Source organism: Strix uralensis, chromosome 2 (assembly GCF_047716275.1).
Source record: "Strix uralensis isolate ZFMK-TIS-50842 chromosome 2, bStrUra1, whole genome shotgun sequence".
NCBI lineage: Eukaryota > Metazoa > Chordata > Aves > Strigiformes > Strigidae > Strix > Strix uralensis.
In genome coordinates, this window is record NC_133973.1 from 124,572,590 (window position 1) to 124,591,306 (window position 18,717).

General features: G+C 37.2%; 1 protein-coding gene across 6 annotated transcripts in view; it reads right to left on the reverse strand.

Moving 5' to 3' along the window:
• The window catches only part of CNTN5 (contactin 5), a 666,666-nt gene that overhangs the window by 246,325 nt on the left and 401,624 nt on the right, over positions 1-18,717 (reverse strand). For all 6 annotated transcript variants that reach the window (XR_012627723.1, XM_074860212.1, XM_074860211.1 and 3 more), the window contains 2 exons: positions 14,427-14,645; positions 1,456-1,579 (listed from right to left, as the gene is read on the reverse strand). Coding sequence is in view for 5 of the 6 variants with exons in the window: in XM_074860212.1 (XP_074716313.1) it covers positions 1,456-1,579; positions 14,427-14,645 (343 nt within the window). In the remaining variant the exon portion in view is untranslated. The remainder of the gene's footprint in view (positions 1-1,455; positions 1,580-14,426; positions 14,646-18,717) is intronic.

Genomic DNA, 18,717 nt, shown 5'->3' on the forward strand with positions numbered 1-18,717 from the left:
ATGTGTCCTAAGTAAAATAAGAAACTTTACTGTGTCACAAGTAGTGAAAGTGTAGTGAAGTGGCATCTCAGGAAATTCTGCACCTGCCTTTAACTCAGTAACACTGGTGACCTGTGAGATCCTTCAGGAAGCTTGTGAATGTCTGCATTCCTCATCAAAACTGTCTCAGTTACGTTCTTCATTGTACAGGGCCTGTCTTGTGATACTGAAGTATGATTTCTAGAAATGCTGACCAAATTGAATCAGTTTATCTCAGGGAGTTATTCCCTAAATCAAGGCATCTAGATACCTTAATGACTGGAACTCCAGAAATTAAAAAATTTCTTTCAGGTAGAGCTTGAACAAGGGGAAAAAAGCTCTTTTCAAGGAAGAAGAAAATCTGAAATGGTGTGCACAGTCTCGATTCTGCTAAATGAAGTAATGTCCTAGCAAAAAAAAAAAGAATTTGTGAACAGGTTATGAATACTGTGTCATAAGTTATAAAGAATAAGGAAATTAATTAAAATGTCAGAGACAACTTAATTTTGGAATTTTTGAGTGCTTGAAATGTTCTTTTAATGTAGCTTAAAAAAAAATAAGAAAAAGTTGTACTGTGCTTTGGTTTTGGCTGAAAATAATTCTGAGCAGCATGGGCCTCACAGCCCACGTAAATAAAAATTTCTATTGTCCAGTGCTTGTATATTATAGGACAGGGTCTTTGGTGATATGGAAATATCCCTTCTTACTATTTCATATGCCAAAGATTGGGCAGTGACATACAACAAACCTCTGCTTATCTATGGCTTTTTTTGAGGCTAAATTCCCTCTGCACCTGCCCTGGAGAACAGTATATTCATCACAGAGTAATTTATATCTCTTTTCCCTTCCCCTGAATGGTAGTGTGTATTGCTCATACGCTGTACAGAGAAGTGGCAGCAACAGAAGAAGTTAAACTAAAGAATTAGGCCTTTTGGGTCTAAGCTTTCATTGCATGAACAGTAGTGAGGAAAATTTGTTTATGAGTCTGATGACACCAATTAATCTCTGGAGAACTGAAGGAATGGATATCACAAAATCATAAAACAGCCCAGGTTGGAAAGGACCATGAAAGATCATTTGGTCCAAACTTTTGTGGGAAAGGGAGACAAATGAGATTATCTAGCACCTTGTTTAACTGCATCTTGAAAACCTCCAGTGATGGAGAGTCTGCCACGTCCCTGAGAAGGTTGTCCCAGTGAATGATCTTTCTCACAGTAAAAAATTTCTTTCTTATATTGAGATGAAACCTCTCTTGTATGAAACCTCTCTTGTATGAAACCTCTCTTGTATCTGTTGCCCCTTGTCTTCTCCACGTGGCTCCTTGTGAACAGAGAGCCTCTATCCTCTTTGTAGTTGCCCACAGCACACTGACTCTCAGAGTGGGACTGCAGTGGTTAATATTCTTAAAACTAAAAAAAAAAATTCTAAAGCAGGTACCTGTATGTGGGAGTAGGATTTCCACGTGCTTGACAATTCAGAGATATTTTCTTCTCCTCTGAATCAGTTGGAAAAATCACATCATCTGGCTCTTGTACAAACACTGGCCCATAATCGACACTTTCTGTGAAAATAGAAGTGCTATAGATTAGGCATAAATGTAAATGTATTATAACTTTTATAAAGTGAGGTTAAAGTTTACAAAATTATGTTTGTTTTCCAGAGGATCATATCACATTACTTCAGATGTTATATTAAAAAGCAATATTAAAAAAAAAAAAGTTAAGATAGAAATATTACTAAGTTAACAATAAAATACATAATATGATTTAAGTGTTCATCATGCCTTAAGATGGCTTTCTCATCAGACATATTTTGGCCTGCAGTCTAATGAGCATCTTGAGAGAATAAAGCCAGCAAGAGGAGTTAACTCTGCTTATAGAGAGCAAGGTAAACAAAAATTTTCCTGCTGCTTGAAGCAGGTTATCTCACAAAGAACTAAAACATAGTTTTCCCCTTTATGTCAAGGCGTTGCTATGAAAAATCACTTTTAAAATTAATGGCAGCAACTGGTGGCTACTATTAAATAATATATAGCAAAGTCTGACATTTCATTTTCCTTCACTGTCTTCTCTAATTTTGGTGTGTATCTATATCTTCACATGAATTTACATTTCTGAACAAGAAAAACTGAATAGACCTATAGAATACATCTATGATTCCAATTCATTCATATTGTGAAGATGGAAATGTAACCTTCAGAAAAGTAAAAGGTTGAAAGTATAGCATCTCTGATCACGTAGGTCTGAACAACTAAAATATCCACTGTGCACTACAAGACTGTAGAATTTTAATCAACTTAGACTTGCTCCAAACTCTTTGATGATTTAGTCCCATAATGCTCTTCAAATTTAGAGCACTAGCCTAATGATTTGGGTGAGGGGAGATAGTTACATTATCCTACTACTTGCAATGAAACATGGGAGCAGGGTTTTCTCTGTCAGTTTTATGGTCTCACATACTCACATCATAAAAGTCCTCCAACTGGTACTGAGGACAGCATGACACATTAAGCAGTTTATAACCTCCTGTTATGTTTGCCCTACCAATACCAGCATGAAGTAAGAAAGGTGCACCTGAAGTCTTTGTGGTTTGGTCACTGACTTTAAAAAATTATTTACTGCATTATTCTACCAACTCCACACAACTTCAACTACATGTTATGTGTTCACAGTTTTGGGAACTGTGACCTTTTTCATACTGCTAATAGTTTCAGAAAGTTTGAGTGGGCAGGAAAAGGTGCATGTGACTACAAGTCTTGGTACAGAGAAGCCTTGGAATCTGAAAAAGGATGAGAAACACAGGAGTCATCGGTCATAGTATGCTAGTTCTGAGATGCAAATTTCTGTCCTTAAATTCTGTGACATTTTGGGTTTCTCACTTCTATTATTATCATACAGTGAAAAGACCACATGAAAACCCATTATGCTATTCAACCTTCCTTTTCAGTGACTATACACTTATTACTTACTTAGGTTTTCGTCTTTTTACACTTATTCAAATGCAGATTTTGAAAATACCTTTATTTTCGGGTATGCTTCTCTGAAACAGATTCAAATAAGTAGCCTGTCAATTTGTAAAGAGAGCAAATAAGAGCAGCAGCAATTAGTAGTTTCCGTTTTCCATAATTTTCAAGTTTATTAGACCTTTTTGTAGGACTGTGTAAAGGAGCATGGATTGCTGTTCTGCATATTTACATTATTTCCATGTTTAGGTATATTACTTCAGTTCTGTGTATTGGCAGAAATGTATTTTCTGGGACAGATATCTCCATTATTTAAAAAAACCCAACCACAAAAAATGATTTCTGATATGTGCTTATATTATTGAAGTTAAAATAGGAGAACGCATTACTTCTGAATGCAGTGGTCACAGAAGACAAAGGTGGGGACTGGGAGAATGGAGAATGTAGGAGAAGATCAGGTTTGAGATCGTCTAAGGAACCTGAAGGTGCACAAGTCCATGGGACCTGAGGACACACATCCATGGGTGCTGAGGGAACTGGGAAATGAAGTTTCTAAGCCACTATCCATCATATTTGAGAAGTCGTGACACTCTGGTGAAGTTCCCACTGACTGGACAAGCAGAAACATAACACCCACTTCTAAAAAGCAAAAAAAGGAAGACCCAGGGAACTACAGGTCAGTCTCACCTCCATGGCCAGCAAGATCATGGAGTGGATCCTTCTGGATGTGCTAGGGCACATGGAAAATAAGGAGATGATTGGTGACAGCCAGCATGGCTTCACTAAGGGCAAATCATGCCTGAGGAATTTGATGGCTTTCTACAACAGGGTTACAGTGTTGGTGGATAAGGGAAGAGCAACTCACGTCGTCTACCTGGACTTTGTGCAAAGCATTTGACACTGTCCCGCATGACATCTTTGCTTCTAAATTGGAGAGATATGTATTTGATGGATGGACCATGGTTGGACGATGGATGCATGGACCAGTGTTATGGTCAACGGCTTGATGTCCAAGTGGAGAGCAGTGATGAGTGGCATTCCTCAAGGGCTGGTATTAGGACTGGCACTGTCTAACATCTTTGTTGGTGACATGGAGAGCAGGATTGAGTGCACCCTCAGCGAGTCTGCTGATGACACCAAGCTGTGTGGTGCAGTCAACACACTGGAGGGAAGGGATGCGACCCAGAGGGACCTTGATAGGCTTGAGAGGTGGACCTGTGCAATCTGCTCAACAAGGCCAAGTGCAAGGTCTTTCTTGCACAGGGGTCGAGGCAATCCCAAGCACAAACACAGGCTGGGTGATGAATGGATGGAGAGCAGCCCTGTGGAGAAGGACTTGGTGGTATTAGTGAATGGAAAACTGACTATGAGACAGCAATGTGCACTCGCAGCCCAGAAAGCCAACCACATCCTCAGCTGCATCAAGGGAAGTGTGGCCAGCAGGTCAAGGGAGGGGATTCTCCCCCTCTCTGCTCTTGTGAGAGCCCACCTGCAGTACTGTGTTCAGCTCTTTGGCCCCCAACAAGAAGGTCATAGAACTGTTGGAGGAAGTCCAGAGGAGGGCCACGAAGATGATCAGGGGGCTGGAACATGTGCCCTGTGAGGACAGGCTGAGAGAGTTGGGGTTGTTCAGCCTGGAGAAGAGAAGGTTCTGGGGAGACCTTATAGCAGCCTTCCAGTACTTAAAGGGGGCCTACAGGAAAAATGGGGAGGGAGTCTATCAGGGAGTGTAGCGATAGGATGAGGGGTAATGGTTTAAAATTTAAAGAGGGTAGATTTAAATTAGATACCAGGAAGAAATTGCTTCCTGTGAGGGTGCTGAGACACTGGAACAGGCTGTCCAGAGAAGCTGTGGCTGCCCCCTCCCTGGAAGTGTTCAAGGCCATGTTGGGCGGGGTTTTAAGCAACCTAATCTAGTGAGTGTCCCTGACTGTGGCAGGGGGGTGGAACTAGGTCCCTTCCAAACCAAACAATTCTATGAGTCTATGATTCTGTGAAAATAACTCCAGTACTAAGTTTTGAGCGCTACAGCTGAGACTGCCACAGGGGCAATGCAATCAGCTGGCAAAACTTATTTTAGGAAAGGAAAACGTGGGTACAAAAACATTGTATGTATTGTGTCTTATACTTTGGTTACCTGCTTCTTACATTCCACAAGAGAAAATATTAATGAATGTAGGCATAAATAATCAGAGCTCTCATCAAGCTAGTCTAGCAAAACCAAGAATTAATTAATGAATAAAAACCTAAATTCTAGGTTTAGATTTAGGTGTTGTACCATGCAGATTAGTAGGTGTATGGATAGGGAGTATATTCATGAAAAGTAATGATTTTATCTTCTCCCTAGGAGTGACTCTGTAGATAAAATATATCACAATCTAGGATTGCTGGAAAGAAAAGAAAAATGTGAAATGCTAGGTAGGTGCTGATGTCACTAGCTGCACAGGCATTCTTTCTACCTGTACTATTAGCAACAGTAATACTGCAATTCTGTGTTGCACATTCCTTTTGGAAAAATAACCTGAACTCTTTAGGTGGATGCTGGTGTTCTTAATGGTGGTGGCCAAATGGATATTTGTGCTATATAGAATGAGAAGAACAGGTTGTCTGTCTGCAGTGAAGATAATAGAGAAAGTTCAGTGCATGCAAGTCATGCTCCTAAAAGATGAAAAGATGTAGTTAGCTGCTTATCTGCATTTCAGATGGAGTGTGGAGTACTGGCAGAGATTATTTGGAGACTCAGAAGCAACATAATAATGGATGAGATGTTCATCAGTTTGTAGCTAAGTTGAATAAATGAATTCTTAGTTAGATCATCTGGACTGCAACAGAATAATTGAAGAAAAGGGTCTATTCTGAAGAGACCAAAGCACTTGATGAAAAGACAAGACTATATGTTTATAAATTATTAGGCTTAATAAAGGGGTGATTAGATAAAATGCAGTGGGGTGTGATATGTGATATGCAAGAAAACATAACACATCACCTAATGATACCATCTTCATTTAAACTCCAGTGACAGACTTGAAACTGAAAATCTTAAGTATTCTATGCCTCCTCTCTTAATTTCAAAGCAATGAAGGAAACACAATGAAGATGAAAATATTTCATTTAAATAGTTTAAAAAGTATTTTTAAACTCTTTTTTTTCAGATTAAAACACAGCCTGGCTTATAACGAAAGAGAAAACTTTTCATTTTGTTATACATAATGCTAATAAAATCTCAAATAAAATGTAACCGTATCAATGATGGGCATATAGCTTAACTAGCACTTAATATCCCATTAAAGGTAACGGAGAGTCCTGGAAATTGACCTGGAGCACCACTGGAAGTTCACTGTGTTCTCTTTTCTATGTAGGGAATTTAAAGCTATGTTGAAACGGTGGGACTTGAGAACATTTCCCAGAAGCCAGTGCACACTCTGCTAATATAGCTGTTTCATGGTGGAATGAGACTCAGGGATGCAGACCTCTTTTACCTTTCCCTAATACAGATAATGGAGGTAAAGCCAGGTTGTGAGGCAAGCAGAGAGTTATAGTGAGGCAGCAGATCTGCAAGACTAGTCAGTCATGGAACCAGGACTGAGGAGCGAATTGGGCTGAATGGTGACCCCACAGCCTGAAATCTTTGAAACTGAGTGATGTGAATAGTCACCTTAAATTGAATTAATCCATTTTCCTAGAACAAATTAAAAAACCAAATGTGTATGTGCATGGCACCACTCATAATACCGAGATTTCTAACACTGCAGGATCAGCTGTTATTTTAAGTAACAATTACTTATTAGCAGTTTTCAACATTTTCATATCAAGGAAGACACTTACAGAACCATAAACTTAATTTATAATGTTAAAAGTTTGGTTCAGTGGTAAATGAATTGATATTCAGCATTCAGATAAATGGCTTTAAATTTCTCCTAAAAATTCTGTAATCACCATACTGCTTCACAATTTTCAATTTGTCAATACTGTTTAATTTTGATTCTTGAACAACACCATGTCTTCTTCACCCTTTATACTGCCTATATTATTTCTGAGGCAGACATGCCCCCTGAGAGAATAACATGCAGAATAAAACCTGAAGTGCTTGGAGAAAACATATATCTAATGACTAGTATGGGAGTTAATCAGCCTTCTGAGGAATAGGTGATTCTCATCTGTCACTGCTTTTAGGGACAATTGAATTAAATCTGCGGTGCAACAGATGGTGGCTGCTCCTCCTTTGTCTTCCAGAGCTGGAGGCTCACAGAACGACAGGACCAGACTGTGGCACCTGGCACAAAGATAGGACCAGAACATGACCTCAGCCACACACCCAGAGAGATTTGCTAACTTCTACAAGGATGCTGAGACAAAGTTAAGGAATCAAGACTCTGGCAGAGCCCTGGGCAGGGGTTGCCCATGGTGAGCCAGGGTGACTGTTTCCTTAGTTTGTTGATATTATCCTGCCTTTTGCAGCCACAGGCCCAGACAGGGACAGGACCAGACCATGACTCACTCCCATTCTCTCCCTCCACAGCCACTCAGCCAGATTTGTGCAGCTTTCGACAAAGCCATTGACCTAAGGACAAGGAAGCACACACAGCCCCAGTCTGCATCATGCCATGGTCCCACAGGCAGCTGGAGGCTCCCCACAGCCATGGACAAGGGGAGCTCTGGGCCACCCGCCCTCTCTGTCTGAAACTCACCTTGAAATAAAATGTTCTGATTCATGAGCCATTGGCTGGTTCTTCTGTTTTGTGTGGTCTTTTTGGTGAAAGCTTCTAGGCCTTTTCTTTATTGTCCTTATTTTGTTATTATATTTAATTTATATATCTTTACATATGTGCATATATATGTTATACACACACACACACACACACACACATTTTTATACACATGTATATTTTCTGATCCCTTCAGGGATCCAAAAGCATCAGGTTTGTTTGTACCCATGTTTTAACTAACAGTGACCCATGCTCTTAAACAGGACAGTCCTATGTGAGTGTGCATTGGAGGATCTGAACTCCACACCTTATTTTTTCTTTCTAACTTGAGCAAGAGCATAAAAAGACATGAAGCATATGTATATTTCAATTTGCTAAATTAATTTCTCAAGAGAAATATTTCTGTTCCTCACACAAGGTTTTTATTAAAACAATCAGTTTTCTGTATCTTACTTAAGTGCTATGAAACCAGTGATTTATTATAGAGTGGCATGTATGTCTTGGATTACAGGTATGCATTGCAACCAAGCAATGTAACAGCTAGTTTATGGTACCTTTATAAATTTTAAGTAGTGATTTTCGATCCAGGCAATTAAAAGCACTAAGCACTCTAATTAGGATTTACTATTTAAACTGGTAATACCCAGAAAGGCAAAGATATGGAAAACATTCCAAATATTAGTAAAATTCCTCTTTTTAAATTATTGTATACTCTTGAGAGCAGTACTCAAATATTCTTTTAATTCCAAGGTTCTCCTTGCAGCACATTTGCAGTTACAAAATACTGGAGCATTTGTCTTAGTAAGAAGTATTTAAATCCTTACGGGAATGGAAACTGGAATCTGTATATCCTACACCTCAGACAGTAGCCAAAATGTGGTTTCTCTCTCTTACATACACACTTTCATTCTCTCCCTCAATTCCTGATGAAAAAAAATTCAGATGTTCTTTAGTTTTTCTTGCTGAGCAATGCAAATACCATGAGAACAAACTGCAGATGAGACTAAAGTTTCCTGTACTTTCAATTCTGTAGTAACTGAAATAGTGTCATTTCTCAACACTCAGCTTTCTTGCCACCATCCTTCATACAATTCCAGGTCAATAAATACACTGTGAAAAAGAACGAATTTCTGGAACCCTGGGAACACAGAGGTGGGCAGGAAGGAAGACCTGCACTGAAGCTGCATTAGCAATACTGTTTTTAGCATCTGATAATCCTGTGTGCTGTACTTTTAAAGAATAAAAGAAATAAGGTTCTTCTATATGTCTTCTTAAATATTTTTAAAAACAGAATTGTCTGCAGAAGGAAAAGGTGTAGCAAATTCTACACTTCACTGGTCACTTGCATTAAATGTCATTAGTGTAGTTTGACCCTGTCTGCAATGTTACAGTACCATTCAAGCTATATGACTGGCATAAATAGTCTTGGTGCTATCTTCTCAGTCTGAGGTACTGGTAGGAGGAAACAGTTCTGAGGTAGGAGGAAACAGGTATCTGAGGCAATATGCTCAGGTAGCATGTGAATATGGGGGAAGGAGATATTTCTTCAGGTCTTCTCCCCTTCATCTGCTCATGTCCCTTTAGAAGCACTTTTTTACTGCAGGTGATACTGGTGAATGGCTTTGTTAATCCTTCTGAGGGTGTACTAGAGAGATCTTCAGACAAACCATTTGTTTTCAGCTGTTATTCTGACATGCAAAATTTGTCCAAATTTCAGTTAGAAAAAGGGTGATGGCAGTTCTTTGAAAGTAGAGTAACTCAGCAAAATTTAAAAAACGCAAATTTTTACAGAACTGGGAAATCAATGTTTTCTTATCTCTCCACTTTATTTTTTTTTTTTCCATTTTACAAAGGCTTGTTGAACCCATGTGGAGATGGAAGAATTTTCTAAAGAAAAGCTACAAGATACTGTAAAATGATAGAACTTCTAAAGCAGCCTAAAAGGAGGAGTCACTAACAGATCTTCCATTCTAAAATATACATTGGACTCTGCATACAGACCCTACCCAGAAAAGTATCTACTTGACATATCATGGGCCAAACCATATCGCAATGATCTGTTCAGGATACATTAAGAAAGTTGCAGGAACTGCTGATAAGGCTATATATGTTGCTGAAATGTGCATATCATCAGAATTTATTAATATAAAACAAAGGTGTTTCGTTTCAAATTGGTCCTACAAAGTGAAAGACACTTTTTGGTAAAAGTGGATCAGGTTTTAGTGCTACTTATTGTCAAACTTGCTTTTGAATTTCTCTTTCTTGGTTTGTTTTCAGTTTGTGCTTGTTGTATGCAATTGAGGTGATGAGTCTAAAGGATCTTCTGATTAACCTTTGTTACCATGGAAACAAACAGTTTAACCTGTTCAGTATGTTCAGAAAATACTTATAAATAATCACCCTTCTTTCAAAGAAAACATGTTGCTTTCTTCAATTAAAAGATAGAAACCCTCTTTTTTTCAGCTTAAACACTGAAAAAGTGTATTAACTTCAGTGCTATTATTGATCTTACAACTAGGTTCTATAATATAAACTTTCACTTAACACCTGAAAATAAAAAATGACTATACATTTTAATATCCCTATAATCTGTCAAAATATAAAATTTCCTTTAATATAATGAAAAAGAAAAAGCCTACTAATTCATCATAGCAAAATAAGTTCCAATAAATAAATCTGTGCGTAACGGATTTAAACATTAACAAAGGTGGCTGCAACTTACAATAATTAGTTTCACAGAATCACAGAATCACACAGAATCGTCTAGGTTGGAAAAGACCTTGAAGATCATCTAGTCCAACCATTAACCTAACATTGACAGTTCCCAACTACACCATATCCCTAAGCACTATGTCAACCCTACTCTTGAACATCTCCAGGGATGGGGACTCCACCACCTCCCCGGGCAGCCCATTCTAGCAACCCGTTCTGTAAAGAAATACTTCCTAATATCTAGTCTGAACCTTCCCTGGCGCAACTTGAGGCCATTCCCTCTTGTCCTATCGCTCATTACTTGGTTAAAGAGACTCATTCCCAGTTCTCTGCAACCTCCTTTCAGGTAGTTGTAGAGGGCGATGAGGTCTCCCCTCAGCCTCCTCTTCTCAAAACTAAACAACCCCAGTTCCCTCAGCCGCTCCTCGTACGACATGTGCTCCAGACGCTTCACCAGCTTTGTTGCCCTTCTCTGGACACGCTCGAGTAATTCAATTTGCATCTATAGAAGCAGACACACACATATATATGTATGCATATTTATAACACATGCACTTGTAAAATCCATTTAACCTAAAAACTATGTTTCATTTAACTTAAAAGTCAAGAAAGTTTGAAGACGCTTTCCTTTTGACATGTAAGTTCAGGCAGATATACATGCCCCAAGGTACGTACATTGATTTTAGTATGCTGCATGCTCGAATAGTGTACGGTACATGCATGACTGAGTTTATATTGCAAAGGAGATAAATTTTTTTTTCTCAGATTTTCAGATTTATCTTTTCTGAAGCACATATGTTTATTTGCTTATTAGGCAAGATAAGACAAGTTTTTTCTGTTGCTTGAAAATGCTCTCTCTGTTCTGAGGCCTGAAATAAACATATCCATTCTAAACTCAGTTTATGCTATCTAAACAGCATGCCACATTAATCAATATTGCCCAATATTTTTTAGCAATGAAAAAAATTTTAGTAATTGGTGTCTTTAATTCAGACTGGTAAATGCTGAATCTAGCAGAAGGTGCAGAATCAGGAATTCCCATTCAGTAAAAATTAGATTCCTATCTTGCACATCTTAAGGTTCACTAATTCACTTTTAGTTGTGAACTGGACTCTGTTCTTTATTCTAAAACATATCAAACTAAAGATGGAAAGACAAAAAAGAGTTTTTATTCAAGGTTAAGTTCAATTATCTTTATTGCAGCATTTCCAAAAGTTTTTGGAATGGTAAGAAAGTATAAGAGCTTGCAGTTTTATGATTCTTCAAGAGTATTTAATGAATAATTAACACTCTCTATGCACAGTTTTTAGTCGTGACTTTACACATTGATACATATCCTGAAGGACTGTATTGCTTTAACTGCATGTTTACCCTAAGTAATTCCATATAGTTTAAATTCAACAGTTCTTTTAATTTGAGATATCAGGAAACACATGCTGAATTGAGAGTGCAAATTAAATGGCATAAAGTCAGTATTAAAGGACCTTTATTAGAAGCCACGTCAGGACTCTGAGCGTGTCTGCTGGGAAATCAGTTGAGAAGTCTCTTGAGAACCCGTATACTTAGGCAGCTAATAAAAGTATTTTGGTTTTTTCTTATGGCAAACCTGGCTCCTGAGTATATGCCATATATTAGATGTTTGAATTATGCAAGTTCTCAATCTTAACAACATAAAATATGTTTCCCCCCCTCTTATTAATGTCCTCTCACTTATAGCAGTGGTCACTTATGACCACACATGAGCACAGGGTGCTGTAGCATTTCCTTATTTAGGAGGCCCTGGCTAACAAACATGACCACTTAACTCTATAACTTATCACATACCAGTTGTAAGAAGATAACTAGAATACTTTTCCTTCTCAAGAGCTCTAAAAACTGAAAAAAAGCCTTGATACCAAATCAAATCAAGAAATTTACTAATTTAAGTAAATGGAATGACAGATGATTGAGACAGTAAACTTATTTCTGATTTCTAAATATCAAAGATATAATCTCAAACATAACGTTATTAACAGAACTGAGAAAGATTTAGAAAATAATTTGTATTCAGCTGCCACATATTCTTGCCCTCTTGGATAATGCAGATTATCCTACCTGGTGTCCTGCTACGGAGTCCTCAATCCTGCCATGCCAGAAGTATGCTGGTCTTTTCTAAATCCTGTTTCATACCCGTTCTTGTATCATGCAGGTGCTTCACATTTACCTGTTTCTACAACTGTCTACACAGCTGGATATACAAAGACCTGTTAAGTGGTGGAGTAACTCTCCTAGAATTGTTTTATGCAGTCCTTGGAAGAAAGAGTTGAAGTCCCTCTCTTCTGAGTTAAGTGCTCTGTTCATTGGGGCCTATGAGTTATGGCCGATTTAAAATTTTGTCTCCAGTCAGTGGTTCTTCACTTCCTGATGCAAACTAGAAGAAACTCAACTCTAGAGTTGTGGCCCCTATATTTTGAGAAGACTCGTGATTGCTGACCTATACAGATATGATTCAGCATACCTTCTGGAAGGGCCAAGGGTTTAGGTGGTGGAATTTTTACTCTGAAGATCCCCATCCCATATCCCATTTTCTTAGAATGAGATGGGCATAAAATTTTCTGAGCCCTCTCAAAGTAAGGATTTAAGCATAACAGTCAAATTTCACATGAAATTTAAACTCAGGTTTTTTGCCAGCCATTTTTTTGCCAGCCATTTTTTTCCCCAAGAAAACATGATAGAAAAATCAGGGTCAACCAGGGAAAAGATGTTTTATAGTTCCAGCTTGTTTTAATAATAATTATTATTAATTATAATTTATTAATAAATTCCCTATTCTTTTGCCTTGTGGCTATCAATTCCTTCTTCTTCAGCTTCTAGACATTCATGCTGTTGAAGACCAGGATAATACACTCTGGTTCTAATCCTGAACTTTGATTTTCACTTGCACCTATCAGGTTGGTTGGGAGGAGTTATCAGTGCCTGGTGCATGGGCAACAACTGAGTTTAGTCTAGTCACTGCTTACAAAGAATATTGCAGAGCAAGGACAAATGGAGAAACCTGCCCCAGTTCCAGAACTTTTATCAAACAGATCAACTTGCATGATTCAAATTGTTAGTTTTCTAGACCTACCTTAACTCAGGGAACATATTTATGCTTGTATATATACCATTTCTGATCACAAAAATGCATGCATACACCATTAGCTTTACAACACATGCAATGTACTTTCCAGGGGAAAAAAAAAAAAAAAAAAATACTTTACTGAAAGAAGCAGTAATCATGTAATCACAGTCATTATATTGCATGAATGTTGAACTGTGAGGTATTACTCACAATTCTTTCCTCTGTTACTTCATTAGACTATTATGTTTAAATATCCTCTAACCTCTCCCTCAGTCCTTCTCCTTCCTTCCTTCCTCATTTCTGTTTTTCTTTCTAGCTTTTTTTGAACGTAATTCCGATAAATATTATCACTAAAGAAATGGTATCAGAAATGTGACTTTTTAAATGTAACCACATATGAGAAAATATTACTGTGAATTATTGCATTTAAAGGTAAATGACACCATATCACACTGGTATGTCTAGCCATGCATATACATGTGTGCATGCACAACAGAGTTGAATACACAGAGTAGGTAATGTAGAGAAAAAGTAGTTTTATAATATTTACTACTCATGTTTAATTTACATTACTACCATTCATGATTAAATTAGAAAAATTCCAAAAAGAAAAAATATATATAAAAGACAGACTGCCATTTTACTACTAGATTAAATTGTGCTGTAATGGAATTTCAAATCACTAGTTTGCTATTTTCATGTAGCAAAAACTGTATAAAACTATTCTGCATAGGAGTCTTTAAGAAAGAATGTTTTAACTGGTGACTTTAAGGCTAATCTGAAGAATCTAAAGGTAAAGAGGCCTATTCCTACTTTGTGATGTTTAATAAAATTCAAAATTGTATTTGAGAAATACTGAAGTAAACTGATAAAAAAGTACTGCTTTTGAAAAAAGTTTCAAAGATTCAGAGAGGAAAACTAAACTTACCATCATGTTTGAAGGCCTCTGAAAAATGGTAGAGGTTTGTTGGGGAGTGGTAATGTTGTGCAGCTCCTCTCCAGCCTGGTGAAGATACACTTCCTAATGAAGGACTGCTTAATCGTGGTCTGTTCTTTGAATTAAATGAGGTTAAAGATGAACTACCAGATTTGATTCTTAGGATAGCAGCATATGAAGTGGGGAGACCAGGAACAGCTTCTGAATATTCTGAAAAAAATGTAAGAAGTGAACACTGAATAAAGATAAAATCTATCACTTTTTAAAAAAAATATTTAGTTATCAGTAGAGAAGAAGAAAAGTTTTATCTGGATAGCAGCATAGAGCTCTAAAACAGAAAGTTCCCCTGCACAGAAAGTTTTAACACAGTACAAAAACCAGGTGGTATTACATTTCTTACTTATGGCAACATGAGTTTTCAATATCTTTATTTCTATTTCTATGACTCTAGGTAACTAGTAGAAAAGTGTGTGCCAAGCCACCATCTTTCCTTCACAGCCTTACATTACCTTCTATATGCAGTGCAGAAACACTGGCTGAAGCCAAATATGCTCCTCATTTCAACACTACTCTGCAAGTCAAGTGGGTTAGCTAAAAATCCCAAGAGCTCATATATGCACAAATATTTCTCCCAAAAACATGTACATGCCAAAGACACCTCCTTTTCAGCCTCTGTAACTTCCCTTTTTTTTTTCCTTTTCTGCCTGTACTTAAAATTTTCCATATCTACAAATAAAGAATAGTGCCCAAATTTTTGGTACATGTATAATGCCAAATATAAGAGAAATAAATAAATTATATTATTATAATAGATTAAAAATATCACTCAGGAGCTGCAGGAACAAAGCAGACACAACTATTGAAATCAATAGTCCTTAACATGCAACAGTCTTAAGGAGGTGAGGACATTTAAAAATACGTTTATATAGGTGAACTCAGACTGCATATCAAGTGCCTATGAAAGAAATTATTTTTGGGGGGACAGTGGAAGTGACTGGCAGAACACAGATCATTGCTCTGTCATCTCCATTGATGATAAATATTTATAAATTGGACATTCTTCACATTGACATAACATGAACAATGAAAAACTAGGAGTGTTCAAAAGCTTTGAAGAGCAGCACACTCAACTGAATTAAAATCTCTTCAAAATACTAGGTCATGGCATTGATGGAGGGCTTTTGGAAAAATATTCTAAACATAAATATAGTTTGGACTATTTTATAGTTCAAATGGTTTAAAATTAGAGAAATATGCATTTTGCTTTATGAAGATTGTGACAGAGAAAGCTTAAAGTCTTTCAGGTTTTGGAAAATATCATTTCAGTACAGTATTTATTGTCCCTGGTCAGATGCTTAAAAACCTCTTCTACCTTTTAGAAGAAGCTGGAATTCAGCTAAAGCAGATGGCCAGTATTTTAAAATTATCATTTTCATCTATGCAAACTCTAAATATACAGATTATTTGATGATGCTCTATCTCATTTAAAATTTGGATTTAAATAGAAGTTTTGGCAATCAGATGGGAAGGGCACAAATAAGGAGAACTCTGCTTTAATTTGTTTTTCAACTTGGTCTCACAAATGATCTATTGAGTACATTCTAAGCCTAAGGGGAGACCTCATCACTCTCTACAACTACCTGAAAGGACATTGTAGAGAGGTTGGTGCTGGTGTCTTCTCACAGGTGATTAGTGACAGAACAAGGGGGAACGGCTTTAAACTCCAACATGGGAGGTTCAGACTGGACATTAGGAAAAAAAATTTCACAGAAAGAGTGGTCAGACAGTGGAATAGGCTGCCCAGGGAGGTGGTGGAGTCACCATCCCTGGATGTGTTTAAGGGTCGTTTAGATGAGATGCTGGGGGATATGGTGTAGGGGAGAACTTTGTAGAGTAGAGCTGATGGTTGGACTTGATGATCCCAAGGGTCTTTTCCAACCTGAATGATTCTATGATTCTATGATAATGTGCATCATGCTGTTTTGTATATCGTATACATAATATCATTTTTCCTGGCCCACAAAGGGAGGGAAAATAGAACATCATCATGATAAATTAAAATTTAGTATGAAAATATATCTTATGGGACCTCTTGAAACATTATCATCGGAATATAAACATGATTTCACAAAAATATCTTTGTTTGTCTTTCAACATATTCCTTCAACATTTTTCAATATTTATATATTTTAGTTCTTTAAAGTAAAAGTTTTTCATAGGGGGAAAGTAAAGTAAAATCTTTCAAATTCCAGGGGAATATTGAAAAAAATCTTTAAAAATTCATATTAAAATCTATCCCAATTAAAATAACTTATTTTCATTCTGATTCCCCTGAGGTCAAAATCTCAAAGTCATAGAGGTTTCTTGAAGAAATTTTTATATTTTTGACTTATTTTGGTCTCAACAAATGCTAATTTATCTTATGAATAAAAATATTTTTGGCCTTAGAGATATAAACTATTTCAGATAAATGAGCTCCAGTAGAAATGTCCATGGTTAAACTTATCACATTAACTGCTTAATGCAGAATGGACATCTTCCTTGTGAGCAGAGAAGGAAGACATTCCCTGGGGAATATGGATAGAGGAAAGGGATAAGTCTCTGTAACACAGTCTACATTAGAGGATGGAAAAGTTTGGTGGTGAACATAGCAGTTCTGGTGACAGAAGAACTAATTAGTTGGGCACTGTGGAGCTCCTCAGATCCTCACAGCTCAGATCCTCTGATATCCTCAGGGTTGCTGATACCCTCCATGGAAATGCTGCAGGAAATCTGGAAATGGGCAGGTTGGGACACAGTCCTGTGTTTCTCAGATGGTGCTGGGATGTGGACAGATTGTATCTGGTAATAAGGACGCAAGGCACCATGCAAAGGACTTTTGAAAAGACACCACATCTCTCTGTCTTTTAAATACACACACATCCTTCTGCTTCTAACCCAAGGTGAAGAAATGATCTGTAACCTACATGAGATGGACAAGGAAGCAGAAAGAAAATGCTGAACTAAAAAGTGTGATGTCACAAACACCTATTCCAGTGTATATTTTTATACATAAGTAAACTATTATATAATTCTAACAGTGATATATATTGTTTTACAGGATCCATTTCTACAGCTTTTTTTTTTAAAAAAAAAAAGGTGGAAACAGTGGTGATTGCTGTTGGGAAGACATTCCTCCAGTGTGCGCACATAGAATAAATACACACTAGAAGGAATTTCACTTTATAATAAAAAAAATGCAGACCTGCCCTTGGTCCAAACTTTACAACACAGCATAATAAACCTTAATAAGATTTACAAAGGAAACATGATTGCAATCATATATATAATGAATGTACTGTTCCTTGAGCATTTTCTGCAGATACAGGCACTTTTCTATTTTCAGCATGGTATTTTAGCTCTGTGCTATTTGCCCTATGGCAAGTGACATGCATTTGGGAAAACTTCATGTCAGTACTTTTTCAGCAAATGATAAATACTTGATGTGACTGAAATATGGTATTATTAGGCTGTTAAATGTACTATATGTCGTACTTATATCAGTAGTAAAACTCTGTCTGAAGACCTTTAAAACTATGCAGTCCATTTATTGACAACAGACGATAGTTCCTTAGATGATGTTCCTGAGTATATCAGTTATTCTAGCCTGAGAAGATTCAAATAATTATTTTTATGTCATTTCATTGCAAAAATTATGAAACAGTGTTCCTTGATGGGTAGACAGAAAGGCTTCCTGTGCAAGCTAGAGAGTCTGAGCTGTGTATTGCTTCTTTTGCAAAGAAATGGAGAGTAGCAATCAGACATTAAATACTACTACTAATAATCCCAATTCTTAGATTTTTTGATATAGCTTCTATGTTCCTATTCCCTATATTGTCAACTTTGAAAGTGGGTGGAGCAAGCACACAACTCCGCATGTTTCTGCATCAACATACTGTTGTTATAATTCTTCCTTTTGTTTTCAATATTAAATTTTTCAGCTCAGTGACACACTGAGAACAATATGCAGCCAGGCCCTGCTCCTCTAGCACGTCTGTCACTTAGCTCTCCTCCTTGCTGTTCCTCTCATTTTCTGCCATGTCCTTCTGCTCCTGTAAAAGTTTCTCAGATGATCTTACTCACAGAAGAGGAACATCCTTCTATGAGGTTCTGCCAGATCCATCACCCAGCAAACAAGACAAAGCAACCTTTCTCCCTGCTGCCCATGCACACAAAAGAAACAAAAAGTAGTATGCATATATAAAGTTATAAACAAACAATCAAAAATTGTATCCTCCATTAC